Source organism: Anolis sagrei, chromosome 5 (assembly GCF_037176765.1).
Source record: "Anolis sagrei isolate rAnoSag1 chromosome 5, rAnoSag1.mat, whole genome shotgun sequence".
Classification (NCBI taxonomy): domain Eukaryota; kingdom Metazoa; phylum Chordata; class Lepidosauria; order Squamata; family Dactyloidae; genus Anolis; species Anolis sagrei.
The window spans coordinates 36873582-36896703 of record NC_090025.1 but is presented as its reverse complement, the minus strand read 5'-3'; the positions used below and the strand labels follow the sequence as shown (position 1 = coordinate 36896703).

General features: G+C 40.5%; 1 protein-coding gene across 1 annotated transcript; it reads left to right on the top strand.

Moving 5' to 3' along the window:
* Window positions 1-2468: 2468 nt before the first annotated feature.
* On the top strand, window positions 2469-21240 carry LOC132776874 (interleukin-15-like). Its single transcript, XM_060778974.2, has 5 exons — window positions 2469-2628; window positions 16031-16107; window positions 16192-16230; window positions 18577-18702; window positions 20532-21240. Exons 2-5 carry the CDS (start codon window positions 16036-16038, stop codon window positions 20673-20675), a joined length of 381 nt encoding a protein of 126 aa, XP_060634957.2. The 5' UTR covers window positions 2469-2628; window positions 16031-16035; the 3' UTR covers window positions 20676-21240.
* The last annotated feature ends 1882 nt before the right edge of the window (window positions 21241-23122 follow it).

Genomic DNA, 23122 nt, shown 5'->3' with positions numbered 1-23122 from the left:
AGCCACAATCGGTGCATTCAGGGACAAATGCTGAATCAACACTATAGAATTAATGCAGTTTGAGATCACTTTAATGATCATGGCTCAATGCTATGGACTCCTGGGAGTTGTAGTTTGGTGAGGTCCCAGCCCTCTGACAGAGAAGGAAAGGGAAGAGAAAGACTTTGCAAAATTACAACTCCTGCGATTCCAGAGAATTGAACCATGGCAATTCACATGATATGGATGTGACCAAAGTCAACCCTAGACTGCCAGTTTGATTCCTCACCAGGATAATTGCATCCTATTCAAAGTAGATTAATTTCTTAGTCTCACTGTTTCCTACGTTTGTCATATCTGGCTTAAGTTTCTTTATTCATTTTCATTCCACCCATTACTACTTCCTGTGGCCATTACTAGCTTCTCTAATAAATGAAAATGAATAGGGCTGTATGTCATTTGCAGAGTGGTAACAATGTGCCTAGTTCAACTGCTCCAGTGTTTTCATGAAGTTATTGAAATAGATCATGGAGCAAGACTGAATTCTGAGGAAAGCCACACACCAGCAGCCAAGGAGTCAAATAGATGTCGCCTGATATCATCATCTGAAACCCTGCAGATGAGAAAGTCCAGAAACATACCACTGAGAGGCAACCAAGATCTGCATAGTTAAAGCAATGGTATTCCCCGTAGTAACCTACGGATGTGAGAGCTGGGCCATAGGGAAGGCTGAGAGAAGGAAGATAGATGCTTTTGAACTGTGGTGCTGGAGGAAAGTTCTAAGAGTGCCTTGGACTGCGAGAAGATCCAACCAGTCCATACTTCAGGAAATAAAGTCCGGCTGCTCATTGGAGGGAAGGATAGTAGAGGCCAAGATGAAGTATTTTGGCCACATATTAGAGAAGACAATTATGCTGGGGGAAATGGAAGGAAAAAGGAAGAGGGACCGACCAAGGGCAAGATGGATGGATGGCATCCTTGAAGTGACTGGCTTGACCTTGAAGGTGTGGTGACGGCTGACAGGGAGCTCTGGCGTGGGCTGGTCCATGAGGTCACAAAGAGTCAGAAGTGACTGAATGAATGAACAACAAAGAGTGGATGTTTAATCAAATCTGTGAATGTTCAAAACTGTAAATATCAAAACTGCAAATGTAGAGGGATGATTATAGACATAGGCTGCACATACATCAGTGGTCGCCGAGAACTAAAATATGGTTCATGGCCTCACCATTACTACACCATTGCAACGAGAGTGACGACTGGTCTCGCTAAACCCTCTTATAATGCCGAGGCAATGAGGATGTCGGGAGGGGAGAGGCTGACTACCCACAAAAGACGTGACAACAAGCTTCCTGACTCCTGCTTCTCTTCCTCCTCCCTTCCCTTGAGTGGAGCCATTCCATGTGGTGCCTGGAAGTGGGGGCACCTTGGTGACTTCATTTTTAGGCCTGTTCCTGGGGTTATTTTGGGTTCTGATTCAGAAAATTGCATTGGATAGACCACATCAGCTCTAGATTATTAAATATGGTTTTCTGTGGGCAAGCAGATGGTGACTGCTGAATGGCATATGTTCTGTATCAGAAACCAGAGCTGATGTGGTCTGTCCAATGCAATTCTCTGAATCAGCACCCCAAATAACCAAACTGAATCTAAAGTTGACCAAAAACTGATTCGTAACCCTTTCGGTACTAATGTTGGAGAGTGGTGCCTGGTCAAAGTGGTCCCTGGTTAAAAAAAAGGGGGGGGGGGGTTGGGAATCACTGATGATATAATTATTATTATTATTATTATTATTATTATTATTTATTTGTTGTGTCAGGGCAACCAGTCAATAATAATAATAATAATAATAATAATAATAATAATAATAATACGTTTATATTCCACCCTATCTCCCCTGAAGGGACTCAGGGCAGATGCTAATCATAAAGCGCAAACATTCACTGTCTGAACATACCAATATAGGTTGTTCTAGGTTTTTCGGGCTATATGGCCATGTTTCAGAAGCATTCTCTCCTGACGTTTCACCTGCATCTGTGACAGACATCTTCAGAGGTTGTGAGGTCTGTTGGAAACTAGGAAACATGGGTTTATATATCTGTGGAATGTCCAGGGTGGGAGAAAGAACTCTTGTCTGTTGGAGTTAGGTGTGAATATTTCAATTGGCCATCTTCATTGTGTGTGTGTTTTTTTTTAAAAAAAAATACATTACAACTGTATCCTTGGTTTGCTTCAGATACAATAAATAAATATGTCTAATCTAGTTTGTATATGTTTGTGTGTGTGGATGTTTTCTATCGAAATAGCTAAATGCTGATGGGGACTGAACCATACACAAGGATGAGAAGAAAAGAGATTAGGCAAACATGGAGGAATGATATACGATACTGCGGCTTATTCTCTTTCTTCCCTGAACTCCCCCCAGTCTGTGCCTCTGGTTTTAACAGGTCCTCCCCACTTGCTAAAAATCTGAGGTTTGCAACTGCTGAGTCAGTCTTAGATTGTTTTGAGAGTTTGGTGCTTAACAAGTTCTAAACCATCCACTTCCTGGAACAGGACGAGTGTAAAGTATATATCAATAACCACTTCAAACGGAAGCCGCTAGTTGGCATGCATTTCCTCTTCACCGAAGACAGACAACAAAGGATGGTGAGTGCATCAAACAAACAACTACTGTTATTAGAGACCTAAATTCAGATCCTGATATCCTCATTCTGCCAGCAGACAAGGGGAATGCCACAGTCATCATGCATACAGAGCAATACAAGGAGAAGATCAAAAAACTCCTGGACCCTACTATATACAGAAAACTTAAGCAAGACCCAACTTCCAAAATAACCAGAAAAACCAACACTCTAATTAAAAACTCCTCAGTCAACTTCGACATACGACAGCAGCTATGTAAATCGGAAGCCCTTCCACCCAGGCTTTATGGACTCCCCAAAATCCATAAGGACTCCACCCCACTCAGACCAATCGTGAGTGCCATTGGGTCCCCCACATATGACTTAGCCAAATTTCTTGCTGCACAGTTACAAAGCCACATTGGGCTCACAACACACTACATCAAGGACTCAGCCCACTTCATTGAAAAAATCAGCAATCTCAAGCTAAATACAAATGACATACTGATCAGCTTCGATGTGGTGTCTCTATTTACCATGGTCCCAGTTGCAGACACCATGGCACTCATCAACCAGAGGTTCCCAGAAGACATCACGGCGCTGTTTCACCATTGCCTCACCACCAGCTATTTTCAGTGGGACAATGAATTCTACGAACAGAAAGATGGAGTAGCTATGGGGAGCCCTCTCAGCCCAGTCATAGCTAACTTCTACATGGAACAATTTGAAAAACAAGCTCTTGAAACAGCAACCAAAAAGCCCACTATATGGTTCAGATATGTGGATGACACTTTCACCATTTGGAGCCATGGAGAAGAAGAACTCAACAGGTTCCTGGAACATCTTAACAGCATCCACCCTAACATCCAGTTCACTATGGAAAAAGAAAAGGAAGGAAGATTGCCTTTTCTAGATGTCCTAGTCATCCGTAAACCAGATCAACAATTGGGTCACACCGTTTACAGAAAACCCACACACACAGATAGATATCTACACAAAAACTCCAACCATCACCCAAGTCAAAAAAGAAGCACCATTAAAGCCTTGGCAGACCGTGCAAAAAGAATCTGCGAACCCCACCTCCTCCAAGATGAACTGAACCACCTCAACTGGGCTCTCCAGGCCAATGGATATTCCACCTCAGACATCAGAAGAGCTGAAAGACCAAGAACAAGCCACAAGAGTAAAGATGAAGATCCACCCAGAGGAAAAGTGTTCCTGCCATACATCAAGGGAACCACTGATCGCATAGGAAAGCTGATGAGGAAACACAACATACAAACAATCTACAAACCCACCAAGAAAATCCAACAAATGCTACGTTCAGCAAAGGACAAGAGGGATCCTCTCACCTCTGCAGGAGTCTACCGTATACCATGCAGCTGTGGACAAGTCTACATAGGGACCACCAAACGCAGCGCCCAAACAAGAATCCAGGAACATGAAAGGCACTGCAGACTACTCCAACCAGAGAAATCAGCCATAGCAGAGCACCTGATGAACCAACCTGGACACAGCATTTTATTTGAGAACACAAAAATGCTGGACCACTCTCACAACCACCATGTCAGACTACACAGAGAAGCCATTGAAATCCACAAACATGTGGACAATTTCAACAGAAAGTAAGAAACCATGAAAATGAACAAAATCTGGCTACCAGTATTAAAAAATTCTAAAATTAAAACAGCAGAGAGAAAAACAGGCAGGGACTTCTAAGCACCTTTCATTAAGAGTTTGCTCCAGGCACAGTCAGCCCATTGTATGCTAATCAAGGTGGTCAGTTGAAAAGATTCACACCTAGCCCAACTTACAAAAGCCTTTTGTCTCACCCTGGTCAGTCCACAGATATATAAACCCCCTTTTTTCCCAGCTCCAGCAGACCTCTGAGGATGCTTGCCATAGATGCAGGCAAAACGTCAGGAGAAATGCCTCTAGAACATGGCCATATAGCCCGAAAAAACCCACAAGAACTGAACTACTGTTATTATTCAGGGCAAGGTTAATTCTTTTGTTTTGCCATTTGTTGCCATTGTATTTTTCCCAAACAGTCCTTCCATTTTGCATAAAGCATTCCTGCATCAATCAATAATGCTTCCACATTCTTGTCCCCCTAATTTCAATATCTGGTAAAAGTCTTGTTTTTATAAGGATGAATGTCATTGGTTGGATAATGGGGAAGGGGTGCATCTACATTGCAGAATTAATGCCGTTCAACAGTACTTTAACACCTATGGCTCAATGGTGTGGAATCCTTGGAGTTGTAGTTTGGTGAGGCATCAGCACGTCTTAGCAGAGTAGGCTACAAACCTTGTGAAACTACACCTCCCAGGATTCCACAGTGTTCTGCCTTGTGGTGTCAAACTGCTTCAATTCTGCAGTGTAGATGCAGCCAGGGTCAGTGTGAATAATTCGTAACAGAGTATGGCATCAGATGCATTTTAAGTGAGGTCCCTTATCAAAGGAGATAATCCACATTATCTTCTTTGAACTGGATTATATGAGTCTATACACAGCCATATAATCCAGTTCATAGCAGATAATCTGGATTTTATATGGCAGTGTAAAAGAGGCATGAATTTCACTTAAGGAGTTTGAACTGCTTGAAGAAAAATAGTATTAAAGAGAATACTACTAAATTTTAGACAAACACTAGTTTTGTACACATTGGTGAAGCCAATTCTGCATGAATGAAGTTGTTTGGGATGCCTAGGGAAGACGAAGGCAGATGCTTTTTGACAACTATTTACAGCAGAGTAGATTTTTACTTGGAGCCCCCGGTAGCACAACAACCACCATGTCAGACTACACAGAGAAGCCATTGAAATCCACAAGCATGTGGACAATTTCAACAGAAAGGAGGAGAACATGAAAATGAACAAAATCTGGCTACCAGTATTTAAAAAACTCCAAAATTACAGCAGCAAAAACAACAGAGAGGAAACAATCTGGGACATGTAATCACCTCTCAACAAAAGATTGCCCCAGGCACTGCCAGGCAATCAAATGCTAATCAAGGTGGTCAGTTGAAACATTCACTCCTAGCTCCAGCAGGCAAGAGTCCTTTGTCCCACTCTGGTCATTCCACAGATAAATAAAACCTTTTTCCTAGTTCCAACAGACCTCACTACCTCTGAGGATGCTTGCCATAGATGCAAGTGAAACATCAGGAGAGAATGCCTCTAGAACATGGCCATATAGCCCGAAAAAACCTACAACAAACCAGTGATTCCGGCCATGAAAACCTTCGACAATACAGCTCTAACAATGCAGCTCCTAGGGAACCAATACTCAGGTGGTTTTGCCAGTTCCTCCCTCTGAAATATACCCTACAGCATCCAATATTCATTGGTGGTCTCCCATACAAATGCTAACAAGAACAGACTCTGCCTAGCTTTCAAGATCAGAGGGAATCTGGTGCCTTTAAGATATTTAACTGATTGCAGAAATATAAAAATAGGCTAGGCAAAAAAACCAAAAACATTATGGGTATCCTCCTTGGAATCCTATCAACGAAGAGAAACCATCTGGGACAAAATAATGAAAAGAGAAAAAATTATAACTAAAATATACAAAAAAACAACTAGAGTACTTAGGCGATCCCTCGTTGGACAAGTAAGATGGTCTTCCATCATTGGTTTCCCTGTGGGTCCGTATGTGGCTGTGGAGCCCTATTCTTGCTCTGAGTGGAGCACAGAGGAAGAAGGAGTAAAAGAATGTATGATTATTTGGGTGAAAAACATTGGAAGATGAATAGGAATAGAAGAGTGGGAGATAAATGGAATAAAAGAATTGAAATATACGCGTGCATACGATCTAAAAGAAAATTGGGTAAAAATGATGTATAGGTGGTACATGACACCACAGAAAGTAGGAAATGTTATAAAAACATAAATTCAAAATGTTGGAAATGTGGGGAGGTCAAAGGAACCTTCTACCACATGTGGTGATCATGTAAAAAAGCAAAAATATTTTGGAAGAAAATACATGAAAATATATTTTAAAAAATACTAAAAATAAAGATACCACTCAAAGCAGAAATATTTTTATTAGGAATTAATGAACAAAAATTAGACAGCAGCATAGACAAACTCTTCTTCTCATCAACAACAACTGCAAGAATATGTTATGTGGGAATATGGAGAAAAAGTAAAATACCCAAAATGGAAGATTGGAATAAAAAGATTATGGACATAAGAAATATGGATATATTAACTTACTTGATACAAAAATCCAAAGAAAAGAGAGAGGGGGGCGGGACGGGGGGGACCAGACTGGACATTGTTAACAGAATATTTAAAGTAAGAATAATAAGATAACTATAGAGAAAGAAATTATCAACCCGCCAGAAGTAAATCCTATAGAGGAAAGGAAGAAAAGAGATAAGAAGAAACAAAGGGAAGAAGAAGGGAAAGGGAAAAAAACATCCAGGAAGAAGCCCGGAAGTGGAATCAATATGTCACTTTGTTTTTCTTTTTTCTTCCTTTCTCTTCTTTCTCTTTCTTTCTTTCTCTCCTCTTTTCTCCCCTTCTCTCTCCCCCTTCTTTCCCACATTTTTTCTGTTTTATTCCTTGAATACACATGGTTTTAAATTTTGTTTTTGTGTCTTGTAAATACTCAATAAAGATTATTTGTTTAGAAAAAAAGATATTTAACTGACTGCTACAAACTCATAAAAGAGTATAGGGCTTCACTACAAAATTGTGTTGTAGCACTCTCTAGTGGTAATCTCAAGAGAACGTTTAAACCACGATTTCTTTTCACGGAACTCAAAGGTACATAAAGTTGTAGTGAGCAATAGTTTATTTATTTATTTATTTATTTAGAGCATTTGTATCCCGTCCTTCTCAACCCCCGAGGGGGGACTCAGGGCAACTTACAATTGGCAGTCATTAGATGCCGACAAGGAAACAATCACAGTACAACAATTAACATCAAACAAGTCAACAACAGTATAAAATACATCAAAATAGATTAAAATATTAGCCCTTAAAATATTGAGACGACCAAGCCTTAGTCCACAAATCCAAATCATAGTCCTGCGATCCAGTCCAAGATCTTTTCATTTACAATTCTCACAACTCATTACAGTTGTTGCTCTGCCAGCTGTTTGAATGCTTGGTCCCAAAAGCAAGACTTGAGGTTTTTTTTCCTGAAGGAAAGAAGGAGTCTCCCTGATTTCACTGGGGAGTGCATTCCAGATGGGAGGCCACCACCAAAAAGGTCCTGTCTCTAGTCCCAGCCATTATGCTTGCAAGGGTGGCGGGATCGAGAGCAGGGCCTCTCCCAATGATTGTAAACTCAGAGGTGGGTCATAGAGGAAGATACGTTCGGACAAGTAAACTGGTTCAACTGTCCAAGAAGCTTGCATATTGGTGTCCCTTGATTATTGTTTCAAAACTTCCAACAGATGATCTTGGAAGCAGTAAGTCACAGATTAAAAAGTAAGTTAGGAGAAGTTAATTGTTTTTATTTTCACTGGGAATATAGTTAATTCTTTTTAAAAGAAAAGGTAATGAAGGCTTGCCTTGTCGCCATTATGAATGGGATATCCGGTAGATAGCTGATGGAAGAATAAAATACATGGGATCTCATAACTTGGTTTGTGGTTGCTTCCCGTTTTGTGTGAAAAAGAGAAAGAAAGCTAGAAGAGCAGAATAGAAGACAGTTTAGGGTCAGTGACTGGCCTGTTTGCTTGCTTGAAATTTTGTAAAATAGGAGGATGAAGAAAGAGTGGCTGGCTGGTTGTTCTCACAACATAAATGGAGCGATAAGAGACAAGTGAATAATCAGATGGGGAAAAACTGATCTGAGAAAATACAACCCTCTTACAAGCAAGAATACGTTCAGAGAAGAGAATATGAAGCTACTGCTTGATTCTCCAATAAAAAAACAAAGAAGGCACAGGTAGATTTTTTTTTAGAAAGAGACCTTTTAAAGCAGTGGTTGTCAACCTTCCTGATGCCACAACCCCTTAATACAGTTCCTCATGTTGTGGTGACCCCCAACCATAACATTATTTTTGTTGATACTTCATAATTTTACTATTGTTATGAATCATAACATAAATATCTGACATGCAGGATGTATTTTTATTCACTGGATCAAATACCAGATACACCCAAATTTGCATACTGCTGGGGTTGGGGAGATTGATTTTGTCATTTGGGAGTTGTAGTTGCTGGGATTTACAGTTAACCTACAATCAGAGAGCATTCTGAACTCCGTCAATGATGGAATTGAACCAAACTTGGCACACAGAACTCCCATGACCAACAGAAAATACTGGAAGAGTTTGGTGGGTATTGACCTTGAGTTTTGGAGTTGTAATTCACCTACATCCAGAGAGCACTGTGGACTCAAACAATGATGGATCTGGATCAAACTTGGCACAAATACTCAATATGCCCAAATCTGAACACTGGGTAAAATAGACCATGGCATTGGGCCAAACTTCCCACACAGAACCCCCATAGACCAACAGAAAATACTGTGTTCTCTGATGGTCTTTGGTGACCCCTCTAACACCCTCTCGTGACTCCCCCCCCTCGACCCCAAGTTGAGAAACACTGTTTTAAAGAGTCTCAAAAAGAACAAGAGAGTTCCAGAACTTCAACCCAATCACTGATATGGTTCTCTCCCCAGTCTTAACACAATGAACTTTTGATAGACGATCTAGGCTGAATGTTTTACTGAACAGGCAGGGGCAAAAGTGGTCTTTCGGGTATCTGGAACATCCAGCTTTAAAAAAAAAACACTTTGAACTGGACACAAACAGTAAACCTATGAAGGTGTTTCCACATACTTGCGAAAAGCAGCACCACACCCAGTTTGTAGCCATATTCCAAACATATACCTTTTCTGTATTCTGCAGTTCCTTCAAACGTTTACATCTTTACATTTCAAAGGTAGAACAGTCCCCTATATTAACTTGAAAATAGGACATAATTTCCACTAACTTAGGTATCTACTTTCAGTTCATTCACATCCTCTAGTCATGACTCAGTTCTCCCAAGTAAGGAATTTCCAGGCATGGTTCATCCCTTCCATTCACTGTCTTGTCCATGTGCTTGTACAGATGTAAGGAGGGATAATGGAAGGCAAGATGGCAATCAAGACTTGTAAAAGGAAATGATCAAGGTGGCACAGAGAAAGATGTGACAAGGAAAGCAATGGATGGGATGGAACGGAGAAAATGTTGAGAAACAGGTGCCTATGAAGTGCCCATAAAACACATTAAAGTTGGGCAATTTAGATTCAGAGACTTTTTAACCTAAAGATACACCAGAGACACCCCCCTCCTCCCACTACTGTGTTTATTTCATCTTCCTAAGCAATTTGAATTAAAGTCATCCACACTCAACAGTCACAAAATAAGTATGTTTGTTGATGATAGCAAGTTATTTCTTTATTGTATCAGAAGCAAAACAAGGATACAGTTGTACTGTGTTTAAAAAACACAAACTTAATAAAACTTGGCATTATACTAAATGTCCTTTGACCAGAAGCTGGCCACTTGGAGTGCCTCTAGTGTTGCTAAAAGGTCCTCCACTGTGCATACAGCAGGGCTCAGACTGCATTGTAGTAAGTGGTCTGTGGTTTGCTCTTCTCCACACTCGCATGTCGTAGACTCCACTTTGTGGCCCCATTTTTTAAGGTTGGCTCTGCATCTTGTGGTGCCAGAGTGCAGTCTGTTTAGTGTTTTCCATGTTGCCCAGTCTTCTGTGCGCCCAGGGGGAGTCTCTCATTCGGTATCAGCCATGGGTTGAGGTTCTGGGTTTTTGCCTGCCACTTTTGGACTCTCATTTGCTGAGGTGTTCCTGTGAGGATCTCTGTAGATCTTAAAAAACGGTTTCTTGATTTAAGGCATTGGCATTGACATCACTGGCCCATCGAACAGGGGATGGGCCAGTGATGTCACTGCCTTAGTCTGTTCACTATTGGATGGTACGTCCCTGCAGATGTCAGGTGGTGCAATACTGGCTTAACAGTATAATCTCTCCAGTGGTGTAGGACGTAGACATCCTGTTATAATGTGGCATGTCTCATTAAGAGCAACACCCACTGTTTTAGCCTGGTGAGATGTGTTCCACACTGGGCATGCGTACTCAGCAGCAGAGTAGCAAAGCGCGAGGGCAGATGTATTCATTGTATCTGGCTGTGATCTGCAGGTTGTGCCATTCAGCTTTTGTATGATATTGTTTCTAGCACCTACTTTTTGCTTGATTTTCAAGCAGTGCTTCTTGTAGGACAAATCACGGTCCAGGGTAACTCCCAGGTATTTGGGTGTGCTGCAATGCTCCATTGATTATCATTGCAGCATTGATAGCAAGGTGTATGACAGTGATTTCCAACTTGTGGTCTGTGGTGGTATCCCCTCATCTATCCTTAATAAGAGAAACTGTAAAAATCAAATAGAAAGGCAGTGGGAGAGGATGCAAAAGGGCAAAGGAAAGTTCAGGGAATATCTTCATCTTAGGGCTCTGGCAGATGGGATGGTAGTTCTAGTAAATGTTGGAGTTCGGCCTGTGATTGTGTCTAATGATCAGGGTACTCTGGATGTTGGGAATGACAATGATGTTTCTGAGGTTCATGTATCTAATGATGTGTATAATGATAAGGTTGCTCTAGATGCAGAAAATGACTGTGGGATTCCTGTTCAAAGTGTCTTTTCTGATGATAATGTTCCTGAAGGGTTTGGGGATGATAGTATGGTCCCTGGAAGAGGGCTTGAATTGCTACCAGAGAATTCCCAGGACTTTGAGCCTGAGAAGAGCTTGGCACCTGGGCTAGCTGCAGAAATTAATGAGCCAGTAGATAGAAGGCATATTTTCAACAATACAGGCAAACAAAGCAATCTTTCAGGCATTCTGCCAGACTGAGAGACAGGCTGATAACAGAGTCAAGGCTGAAATGAAATCTGTTCCTGGCTGCTTAGGACATCTCAGGGTTACAGGACCCCTATGGATACCCAAATCTGTGGATGTTCAGGTCCTATTATCTATAACGGCATAGTAAAATTGTGTCCCTTATATAATCAAGGTTTGACTTTTGCAGTTTTTTGGTAATATTTTCAAGTGTTGGAGGGCTGACTTCATGGATGAAGAATCTGTAAACATGGGGACCCTACTGTACTTTAAAATGTGAGTATTTTTCAGACTTTTCCCCTGATTAATATTCTGCGCAGATAGTAATGGAATATAATCATGGGTAATATCTCACTCCTGCAGCCTGAAAATCTGCCCACATTTATTCAGAAATTTAGTTCAGCAAAAATCTTCAGTTTCCAATTTGAGTAAGCTTCTAGACTTTATCACAAAGAAAAGTTGCCAACACAAGCAACAATGAACTAAAAAGAGGAAACTCCCCGAGTTGCCACCTGTAAAGAAAATACTGGTTTCTGGGGATTCCCCTGTGTTCCATCCCAACTATGTCTCATACACGGCACTACAGATAAGATACTGCCAAGCCACAAAAAGGTGTTTTGATTATTTATAGAATTATTATTAAGAGTAGGAAAAGCAGTAGGTACATTTCAGACCTGTACTCATTTGCATGATCAAAGATGGAAAGTATTCTAGGATTATTTTGTCTGGCCTTTATGTGTTAGAAACAGGATAATGTATAAAATAGAACATTGGGCTCTTGATTGAAATCTTCACCTAGCTACAAAGCTCATTCGATTTCCAGTGTTCATTTTCCATCTTACTCTGTCTCTCAGAGCTATTTTGTGGGGGATAAAGAAACCTTGACAGCCAGCCTGACATCCTTGAAGGAGGGGCCAGGCCAAATGTCTATTATCACAGAAAAGGAAGCCTGCCTCTAGGACCTCTATATTCATTCTAAAAGAAGAGAGGAGCCCAAGAAAAAAGATGTAACTTAGGAGATATTTACATCAACCACTTACTATGAAGGATACCTGAATCAGCTTCATGGCATCCCAATTATGCATCGAGTTGATCTAAGGTAACATGCAGCAAGGTCATCTTAATGCTGCTTGTTTTGAATTTTGCCCTAGAATTTGGAGTGACCTGTGACTTTGGGTCTATGCAAACAGTTGGGTTGGTTCCAAGATAAAACTGGCTTCAACTGTTTACACAACTATCCAATATTTTATGGACTTGGGTGGCCCAGGGACATGGGATGGCACTTCCTCTCACCTCCCATTCTCCTTGTCATGTTATGAACCCCAAGAGGTTCTTGTACTTTTATGCAGTGTTCAAGGAATAGTAAAGTAGTTTAGACCAATGAGAGACTTTAGAGACCAAATTTGGTTTTAACATTAATCATGTAACATTTATTGAAATACAATCACCATAGAATCACATCAAGAGAGAGCTCTCATGCACACATTTGAAACATTCACACACTTTCACACACAGGCCTCCTCCAGCGAAGATGATCAGCTTTCTCCAAGGGCCTGTGGACGTTCCTGGTTGCCACGGATCAGGAAGCGTGCATGTTCTTGGGGTCCCCTGCATCCCCCTGAAGCCACAGGTCCATAGTTTGGGAGTCCTCTTGGATTCACCGCTTACACTTGAGGCCCAGACGTCAGCAGTGTCCAGGAGGGCTTTTGCACAATTGAGACTCCTGCACCAACTGCGACCGTACCTCGCGAAGGCTGATCTGGCCGGGGTGGTCCATGCCTTGGTCACCTCTAGATTGGACTACTGTAATGCGCTTTACGTGGGGCTGCCCTTGAAAACGGCTGGGAAATTCCAACTGGTCCAATGGGCAGCAGCCAGGATGTTAACTGGTGCTTCTTACAGAGAGAGGTCAACCATCCTGTTCAAGGAGCTCCACTGGCTGCCGTTTATTTTCCAAGCCCAATTTAAGGTGCAGGTGCTTACCTACAAAGCCCTAAACGGTTTGGGACCATCCTACCTGCGTAACTGCATCTCCGTTTATGAACCCACACGCTCACTGCGTTCATCTGGAGAGGCCCTGCTCGTGATTCCGCCTGCGTCGCAGGCACGTTTGGTGGGGACGCGAGACAGGGCCTTTTCTGTGGTGGCCCCCCGACTCTGGAACACCCTCCCAAAAGATCTTAGACAGGCCCCTACATTGGCAGTCTTCAGAAAGAACTTGAAGACCTGGCTGTTCCAATGTGCCTTTCCAGAATAGGAAACTCCAATAACAAGTCCCAGAAGCACTTTATTAGATTTAAGATTACTGCACACTGCACTTACCCTATAATCCTTACTTATCACCTGTCACATCAGCACTTTTAATCCTGTACCCATTACTCTGGCCCGGCCCAGTTTTATAGTGTCTTGATGTGTTGTTTATTGTTTAATATTGCTTTAACTGTTTTTAATTTGCTTTAGGATTTGTATTGTTATGTTGTGTTTTGAGGCCTTGGCCTTGTAAGCCGCATTGAGTCCTTCGGGAAATACTAGCAGGGTACAAATAAAGTTAATAATAATAATAATAATAATAATAATAATAATAATAATTATAGGCCCAAATCCATTTTTCTTCTTTTTAATAAACATGCTGTTCTGTTCTTTTCAAGTTCAAGACATCCACATTCCAGGCCATATGACTTATGGGGCACCTCCTGCACACTCCTTGCCCCCCTTACACGCTCGGCCGCACACCTTATTGTTCATTGTTGTTCAGCTATGCCAGGTGTCCTCAAACTAAGGCCCGAGGGCCAGATACGGTCCTCCAAGGCCATTTACCCAGCCCTCGCTCAGGGTCTGATTCCTTGGACTTCTAGGATTCTCCAAAAATTCCCTCTGCCAGATCAACAGAGAGTCTAGTCTAGAGTACTTGAGTAGGAAGTCCACAAACAAACAGTTTAATCTTTTTCACTAACATATTGACCTTAGTCCCAGCTTTTTGGGGTGCTGGTTTTCTGGTGGATTTGTATATATCACTGCTTCTTATATTGTGGACCCTGACCCCAAATGGGATTCTCTAAGCTCAATGTTGGAGGCACCAAAATTTTGGCAACATCACCTAGCGGCTATTTTAGACATTCACACAAATCTGTTGTGCAGTTTACAGTGGACTCTGCAAGAGATGCTTCACCTGTACTTCACAAAAGGAAAATCACTCTGCTTAGCAAGCCTAGCAAATACTGGTTTGTTATCAGTAAATGTGTGATCTTTTAGACATACTTTATATACCTATATCCCCGGGGTCACATAAAAATTTCTCAGGCAGAAAAGGGTCCTGAGAAAAAAAAAGTTTAAGAAGCCCTGGCATAGATTATTGCAAAACCCTGGCCTCAGCTCTATCAGTTGGAATGGTGTTACGCTAAGTTAACTGATTAGCAAATGATCATATTTGGCCCACCCAAATCTGAAGAAAACAGGCAGCATAATTGACAGCAAAATGGAGGTATTCTAATCTTAAAGTCTAACAGTTAGAAGTTGAGCATAGCAAAAATAGCAACTATTCCAATATGAAGAGTAAAATGACAACAATTCAAAAGGCAGCACCAATCCCTGAATTCTTAAAACAAAGCAGCCACTGGAGTTCTCAAAGGGAGAGGACCAAAGATACAACATCTACAAGTATTGGTCAATCAAGGCTCTTCGGGCTTTCTAGTAGTCATTGGAACATTTATTTAAATGAATGTGTATTTATTATTTGCTTATTGGGAGGAAATAAACAAGGACCATATGTCACAGGTTAAGATTCCACAAATTCAGTAGTGCAGCTTGTAAATGTGCTGGGTACCACCAACACACCATGCTTACAGAGATCACGTTTTACTTTTGTTACGGAGACAGAAACCACATAAACCTATATTTCTTCTTTGATCCCTGCTGTAATCTAACAGAGACTTCTTATCTTTGCATCATTCACTTAAAACTAATTATCTGAAGTACTCCCAGGTATAAACACACACACAAACATCTTTATTTCGGAAGCAATGTTGCTTCCTGTTATTAAGTTTCAACAGTCTCATTTTTAAAAAAATCCCTTTTGCTTTCATCATCTGACTTTAACCTATTAAGTCATAATTAAACATCATCTTGCAAAAGACACATAAATGAATATATAGGACTAATTTATTACTATACCCCTCCTCCCCACCCACACGTACCCACAATGATTAACATATGGATGCATCAGCGTTGGAGTTCTTGACCCAACCTTTGCAAATGAAGAAGGTGGGGGGAAAGGTCTTGAGGAAAGTATACATAGGTAATGCACAAAATCTGTACAGGTTTCTTTCACCTTTTATCTACATCCCTTCAAAAAGAAATTCCAAAGTGTCATCAGTGAAAGGAAAAAGATTCAGAATATGAAAAAAGGTGTTAAAATTCTACTATGTCACTTTTTTCCCTTTTAAATATTAAGGGTATATATATATACTCAAACTAGATTTAGAGTTAATTAGACCCAAGCTTTTGCCATCATGAACAAAGAAGTAAGCCTGTGTTTTATTGCACTAATCTTCACCACCATAGGTGGAATGCCTACAATCAAGCCGGACTACCTAGAAGCAATGCAGATTGACATCAGACTACTTCTAAATATTTTGCCAGTAAGTGGATGTTTTTCTCTTTGTTTGCACTCACTTTGTTACATGTTAAGGACGACAACCTTATCTTCTATTCTTCTTTTACAGAGCAGAGAAGGCACATTGTACACACCAAATATTACAGGGGTAAGTAGAATATGGGTCCACCCCTATAGCCATGTGGCATAGCTTTTGATTTAAAATATGTAAGGTAAAACCTAATTAAAGTCTTAAGTACTCTAAAATCCCACTGATGCAAGTAGAAAATTTAGCATACCAATACATCTTTCCCATTGAAATCAATGAGACTCTAAAGTGCTTTACTTTTATTAGATTGTATCCCCGCAGGCATTGGGATTTCCATATCATTTGTAAAGACAAAGATATGCAATTCATTCTCAGTTCTTGCAAGAGGTCTGTCTAATCAACAAGGGCAATTAGTTCAATTGGGATGCTTTGTATTGCATTTTCAATAACCATTCACCATAGATCAGGCATGGCAAACCCAGGCCCACAGGCCGGATGCGGCCCTTTGGAGTCTCAGGTTCGGCCTGTCTGCCTCGGCCCTCCTCGCCGCATGAAGATGCAGCGGACTCAATCCGCAGACTGAGAGGAGGGCCGAGGCAGGAACATGTGGCTGGCTAGAGAAGGTGGCATCAGCTTGTCCCTTCTTCTCCTCTTCTCTTCCTGGGCAAACAGTGGGCCACCATCTCCCCAGACGGAGAAGAGTGCAAGGGGGGGGGGGGGGGAGGGGGCGTGAGGCAATGGCTTGTCCTTTCCTCTTCTCTGCAAACTTGTAGCCGTCCAGGAGTTTCGGACTTTAGCTCCCAGAATTCCTAGTCATTGGACAAGCTGGGTAGGGCTTCTGGGAGTTGAAGTCCCCCAAAATCTAGACTGTCGCCTCTGCCATAGACTATACTAACTAGATATGACAGAATGAATACAATTTTTGAGTTAAAATATTTAGAGGGCTATAATTTTACAGCTTGACTTAAAGTAATGTTGTTTTTTTCTTATACTCATGTTTGAAGATATTTTCTCCCCACAATATTGCACGCCTATCTCATTCTCCTTACTCTGAGTAAAACCAATGTAACTTTACTACTAGGGCTTTTATTTCCCACTTCTTTATGTTATGGGAAATGTGCATAATACATGACAAACATGACACAAAGAGAGAAATGTACTTTGCAGAACTGTGCAAAGCATGTCATCAAAGAATCAGAGTAGAAAAAGATATGAACAGCTTTGATGGAAATTGTCAGCTAGCACATGATTTCTTTTAAAGGATCTGCTCTGAACTGTGATTGTTGCTTGATATATTGTGCTTATATAACACGGCAAACCTTCCACATTTGTTGGGGTTAGGGGTGCAGGACCACTATGAAAGTGGAAAACTGTGAATAAAGAAATAGCTATTTTTTGACCAGAGAGAACACTTCTCTAGAAATTTCTAGGTCTTCCAAAATGGAACTATGGTAAACTTTTGCTGGAAACTGAACACAGAATTGCACTGGATGAGTTTTCTATTCTGGAGAGGTGTTCGTTTGAGGAATCTCTAGATCTTCCAGCATAACAGGAGTTGACCACATTTCCAAAGGAAGACCTGGAGATTCATAAGAGATTTTTAAGAAGAATCCACAAATAATCAAATCTGCAAAATTCCTAACTGCAAATGTGGAAGGACAAATGTATTACTAGAAGATATCCCTAGGTTTCTCTCATAATCTCAGGTTCAGGGATGATACTGACCTCTATAAAGCTCTCACTTTCTTTTATCAGGCATTTGGCAATGGGATTTTTTCACAGTGCATTAAATCCTAGAAGGGTACATTATGAAGACATCAAGAATGTCATTTTTAGAAGTCAGTATTTTCAGATGTATTTAATCCTGACTCTAGGACGAAGCCTTTACATCAGGAGTGTGGAATGTCTTTCAAAGCTGTATTTAAGGGTATGCCAGCACACCAGAGACAAAAACTTTTCTCTTTTCCATTTCTCTGCCCCACTGCCCCTATCTCGTTTAAGATACACTAGAGACAGACTCAATAAAATAAATACAACTTGGCAGTAGTTAATTTGAGTCCCATAGTTTCAATGGGTAAATTCTAATACACTGCATTTAGTCTAGTTCTCATGTAATGTACACTTCACAATCAAGAATCTATGATTTACTGCACTGGGAATTATTCTATGAATTTAAATGTGAAGTAGTTTCCATGTGCTGCTTTCGGAAAGTGTGTGCTTCCAAAGCGGTTTGTGACATGTTGAAGTATGTCAAGCTGGGTTAACATTAGGTACCTAGGTTAATCTAGTCTCAAATATACCATTGTGAGTCTTTCCAGAAGCTCTTTGTGGTATTTTACACCATAGCAACATTTTCAATATTGTCATTACTTTTAGTGACTGTATTCTTTTCAATCAAGCCATGAAAATCAATCATGTACCATCTTTCCCACTCTTAATTATGATTTTTTTCCTTGCTTATTTAAGATAAAATGTGCAAGGCCAGCCATGCAATGTTTTATGCGTGAAATTGACATTCTAGAGGAAGAAAATGAAAACAGAAACATTACGAATACAATACAAAATATCAAGAGAAATCTTCAAGCTGGTTGGGTAAGGACTAACAACGGATTCTTTTTTTTCTAAATTGAAATTATGTGAGAAATATTATACCATATATACCCGACTATAAGCCAGGTTTTTCAGCCCTTTTTTAGGCTAAAAAAGTCCCCCTCGGCTTATACTCGAGTGCGGGTCGTGATGGGAAGGTGTGGGGTTGAAAGACGTTCTTTCAGCCCCATGCCTTCCCACCAGGAGCCTCACCTCTTGGCACAGCTGTGCCAAAAGAGGAGGGGAGGGCGCACACCTTCCTCTCCTCCCACCTCAGCACAGAGCGCCCTCCTCTCCTGAGTCTCACTTCCTCCCTTCCCACCTGTTTCCCCCCACCCATTTCTCACCCATCGTCCCCTTTTCTTTTCCTCCTTCCTACCAGTCTTTACTATCCCCAGCCCCCCTCTCTCCACTTTCCGTCCCAGCCTGCTTTCTAGGTTCCACCCTCTTTCCCATTAATCTTGCCTCCTTTCCCATTTCAGTTTTCCACTTTCCCAGCCCCCTTTCCCACCTCGATCTTTCCCACTTCTCCACTTGCCCCTTCCCACTCCAATCTTTCCACCTCCCCCTCCCCTTTGAACCTCAGTCTTGTTCATTCTGGAATCTTCCTTTCCCCATCCCAATCTTTTCCAGCTGTACCCCTTTCCCACACCAGTTTCCCCAGCTTTTCTCAATCGTACCCCCCTTCACACTCGAGACTGGGGTCTTTCCCACTTTTCTAGCCCACTTTCCATCCTAACTTTACCCACTTTCCATCCCCCCCTTTCACACCTGTCATTTCCTTCCCCAGTTGCCCCCTCCCCACCCTAATCTGTCCTAATTTTCCAGCTACCCCCTTTCCACCTAATTTTCCCACTTTTTCAACCACCCTTTCCCATTCCAACCTTTTCATGTTTCCAGTCCTTCCTGTGCCAGTGTTTCCCACTTTTCCTTATTCATATACACACAGCATTTCCCCCAAAATATATAGTTAAAATAAACTATGGCGATTATTGGAAGGATACATAAGCACATTTACATTGAAGGTTAGAATGATTTAATCAGAGTTGGACAGTCTTATCTTAAATTACAATTTTATAAAAATATAAAAACATTTAACATGATGTCTCAATTAATGTAATTTTATTGTTATCAATTTTTATTTTAAAATTTATAAGTAGCTGCTGCTTTATCCACCCTCGGCTTATAATCAAGTCAGTAAGTTTTCCCAGGGATTTTTTGTGTGGCAAAATTAGGTGCCTCGGCTTATATTTGTGTCAGCTTATACTTGGGTATATACGATATATCACATGACCAGACATAATAGGAATCCTTCAGACTAGACCCCACTTTGTCTGTCTCATTTAATCAAAATCATTTAAACTCTGAACAGATAACAATGTCGCAGAAATAGCTAACACAGGCAGTACAAAAATGTTTTCTATATTTGTTCTAAAAGAAACCTCACGAAGCCACTAAGATAAATGGTAAATCTAAATATACTATCATTTTGTATTAAGATATTCTCCCCTGAAACTGAAGGAAAGTGAAACTTAGAAATATCATAGCTTCAGGGCCATTATGTTGAACTAGCTCTTATTGTATTGGTCTGGTCTTGAGCGCCTGAACTGTCCTTAAGTGTTTGCTCCTCGTGTTTCATTGTGTATGCAACATCTGATGATGAGCATGATATAAATTTGATTGGGTAGGCTGCTTGTAACACGGGCATTACAGAGATTGATGTGATCTATAGACAATCTATTGGGGATATAAATCGTATTTGAGATTATGGTGTGGCCTTCTTCTGAAAAACAGAAGATTAACTGTAAGTTTTATAAATCTTTTTACTGCAGAAACAAGTTGCAAAAAGAGATGCAAAAGAAGACAAAATATGTCCGTTGTGTGAATCATATGAAGAACAAAACTACACAGATTTTTTAAATCGCTTGGTTGCATTGGTACAATTTGTTTTGCGCACTGGATTTGAAAAACACTAGATACTGATTTCTAGCATCACTTGTCTAATTATTATATTGCTTATCCAACATAGAGGGTCGGCAGAACGTTGGATAAGCAAAAATGTTGGACAATAAGGAGGGATTAAGGAAAAGCCTATTAAACGTCAAATTATGTTTTGATTTTACAAATTAGACACAAAAACATGTTTTACAACTAATTGACAGAAAAAGCAGTTCAATACACGGCAACGTTCATGTAGTAATTAGTACTGTATTTACGAATTTAGCACTAAAACATTGCAATGTACTGAAACAGCTGTGGATCTGGATGGGAGGCAGACTGTGTTGGATAATGCAGAATGTTGGATTAGTGAAGGTTGGATAAGTGAGACTCTACTGTATTTAAATATAAATCCCCTTTTAAACAAATTTAAAATGGTTTTATAGACTCACATTTATGTTTTCAGTTAGCTGAGGAGGCTACGGGTGGAATTTGGGTGGGACTGTGTTTTAAAATGCATTTTATTTGTATTTATTATGTTTTAATTGTATTTTTAACCAGACACACAATCTATTTAATTTTTTAAATTTTTATATTCACTTTGTTTTAAATTGATCAAAATGTGTGATTGTTAGCTGCCTTGAGTCTCCTCAGGGAGAAAGGCAGGATATAAAGTAAATAAAACAAATACATAACATGGAAAAGGAACAGTTTATTTTAATTTGTAATTCATTTCATAGTAAGTTTATACCTTGCTAAGTTTATTAGGCCATAAGCATTCCAGCCTACACATTGATTATTCAACTACTTTGGTCAAGAGATAATATTTAACTGTCAAGAAAAAAAGAGGTGTACAAACCATAGTAGAGCAGCGATCAGAAAGACATACTTCACACAAACCCAAAATGTTGTTAGGAACAGTGGGACTTTTACCTACCATGTATATCCGTCAACCTCATGTATAAGTTAAAGGGAAGGTTTTGTGTTGTAGAAGCCAGGATTGGTGATAAAGCTTCAGCGGTGACACAATTTCCCCTTGATAACTCTTCTAGGAGTGGATTTTCCTTCCTAGAGATAAGATTTTTCTCACTTCTGGTTGTCTCACCTCCATTCTTAACTATGAGTTCTTTGTAAGTCGGATGTTTGTAACTCGGGGATTGCCTATACTGGTGTTTTGGCCAGCGCCAAACACGGAATAACCATCAGTAGTTCTGTGTGCTGTGGTTGCCACTACAATGGGGGACAGGATTGTGAGGGAAAGTGCAATTCCTTGTCTGGGCCACCCAAGCCCGGAAAAGAGGAGTAATCATGTAAACAGCAGCAGCCAGTTCCAATTCAGAATTGGAGAAACTGTTTGCACATCCCAAAAGTGTGGGTGAGCTTTGGAGCTTCAGGGAAGCTCTGTGGCATCTCCCAACTTTGGGTAACATAAGTGACCTTACTGGGTATTAGGGCAAAACACTTCCTTGCATCATGTGGACACCACAGAGTCTATTCACCCCCCACCCCACTACATTTGGTCTGTGCATTTGGGCCCTTAAACAGCAGAATTCGATCATGAAAGAGTGAAGGAAACACTGATTTATGCCAGAAGTTATTGTTACATTATTATACTTGTAATATGGCTGACCAATCAGAAAATGATGCTTCACTTTTCCCATCACATTTGTACACAATCTTGAAAAATACACACAGCGCAGAATAGATGACAAATCCCCAATAATACTGCAAAATGCAAACATTTTGAACACAAAGGTAACATTTCAGCATTCTCTTTGATACAAAATGAAAGATATGCTGGTATAATCATCAGTTTATCAGTTATGCTTTGATATTTGCCAGTGTGTGGGTGAGGAATGAAGATGAACTCCTATACAATGAATAAGAGCAGTATTTTTCTTTTCTAGTAAGAGGCAAGCAGAAGGCCAATTTAAAAGCCCACTGGCTTTTTACAGAGTAGCTGTTATTTATTAAAACATTCAAATCCCACCACTCCTTATCCAAGTGTGGCTTGCTTATGATAATCGAGTGGATTTCTATGACTGAATGGGGATTCAAACAGTAGTCTCAGAAGTCATAGTCCAACACCCAAACTACTGCATTATACTGGCTCCTCTTCTACCCTGTCCTATGTATTATTTCAATTGTAGGCAGCTTGCATGGCTCCCATGAAGAACATGTCGTGGTGAAATGCAGACACTATTTGTAAGAAGGGAAAAAGAAAGAACATAAATAAGTATTGTCAGTGGGTGGAGTTCTATCTTATAAATGGGATTTTCAGTGGCCTCTATGCATGACTTATTTGGGAGCCACCACTTGTATGAACTAGCAAAAATGAAGTAAAGATCTTTGGAGTCATGGATAGTACAACCGAGGTGGTTTTTGTTAGTTGAACTGTATGTGGCAAAGCTTTGTGGCAATTGTATTGCATGTTGGTCATTCTTCTTTGGACATGTTCTAGCTTGTCAATTATCCTTCTTGAATT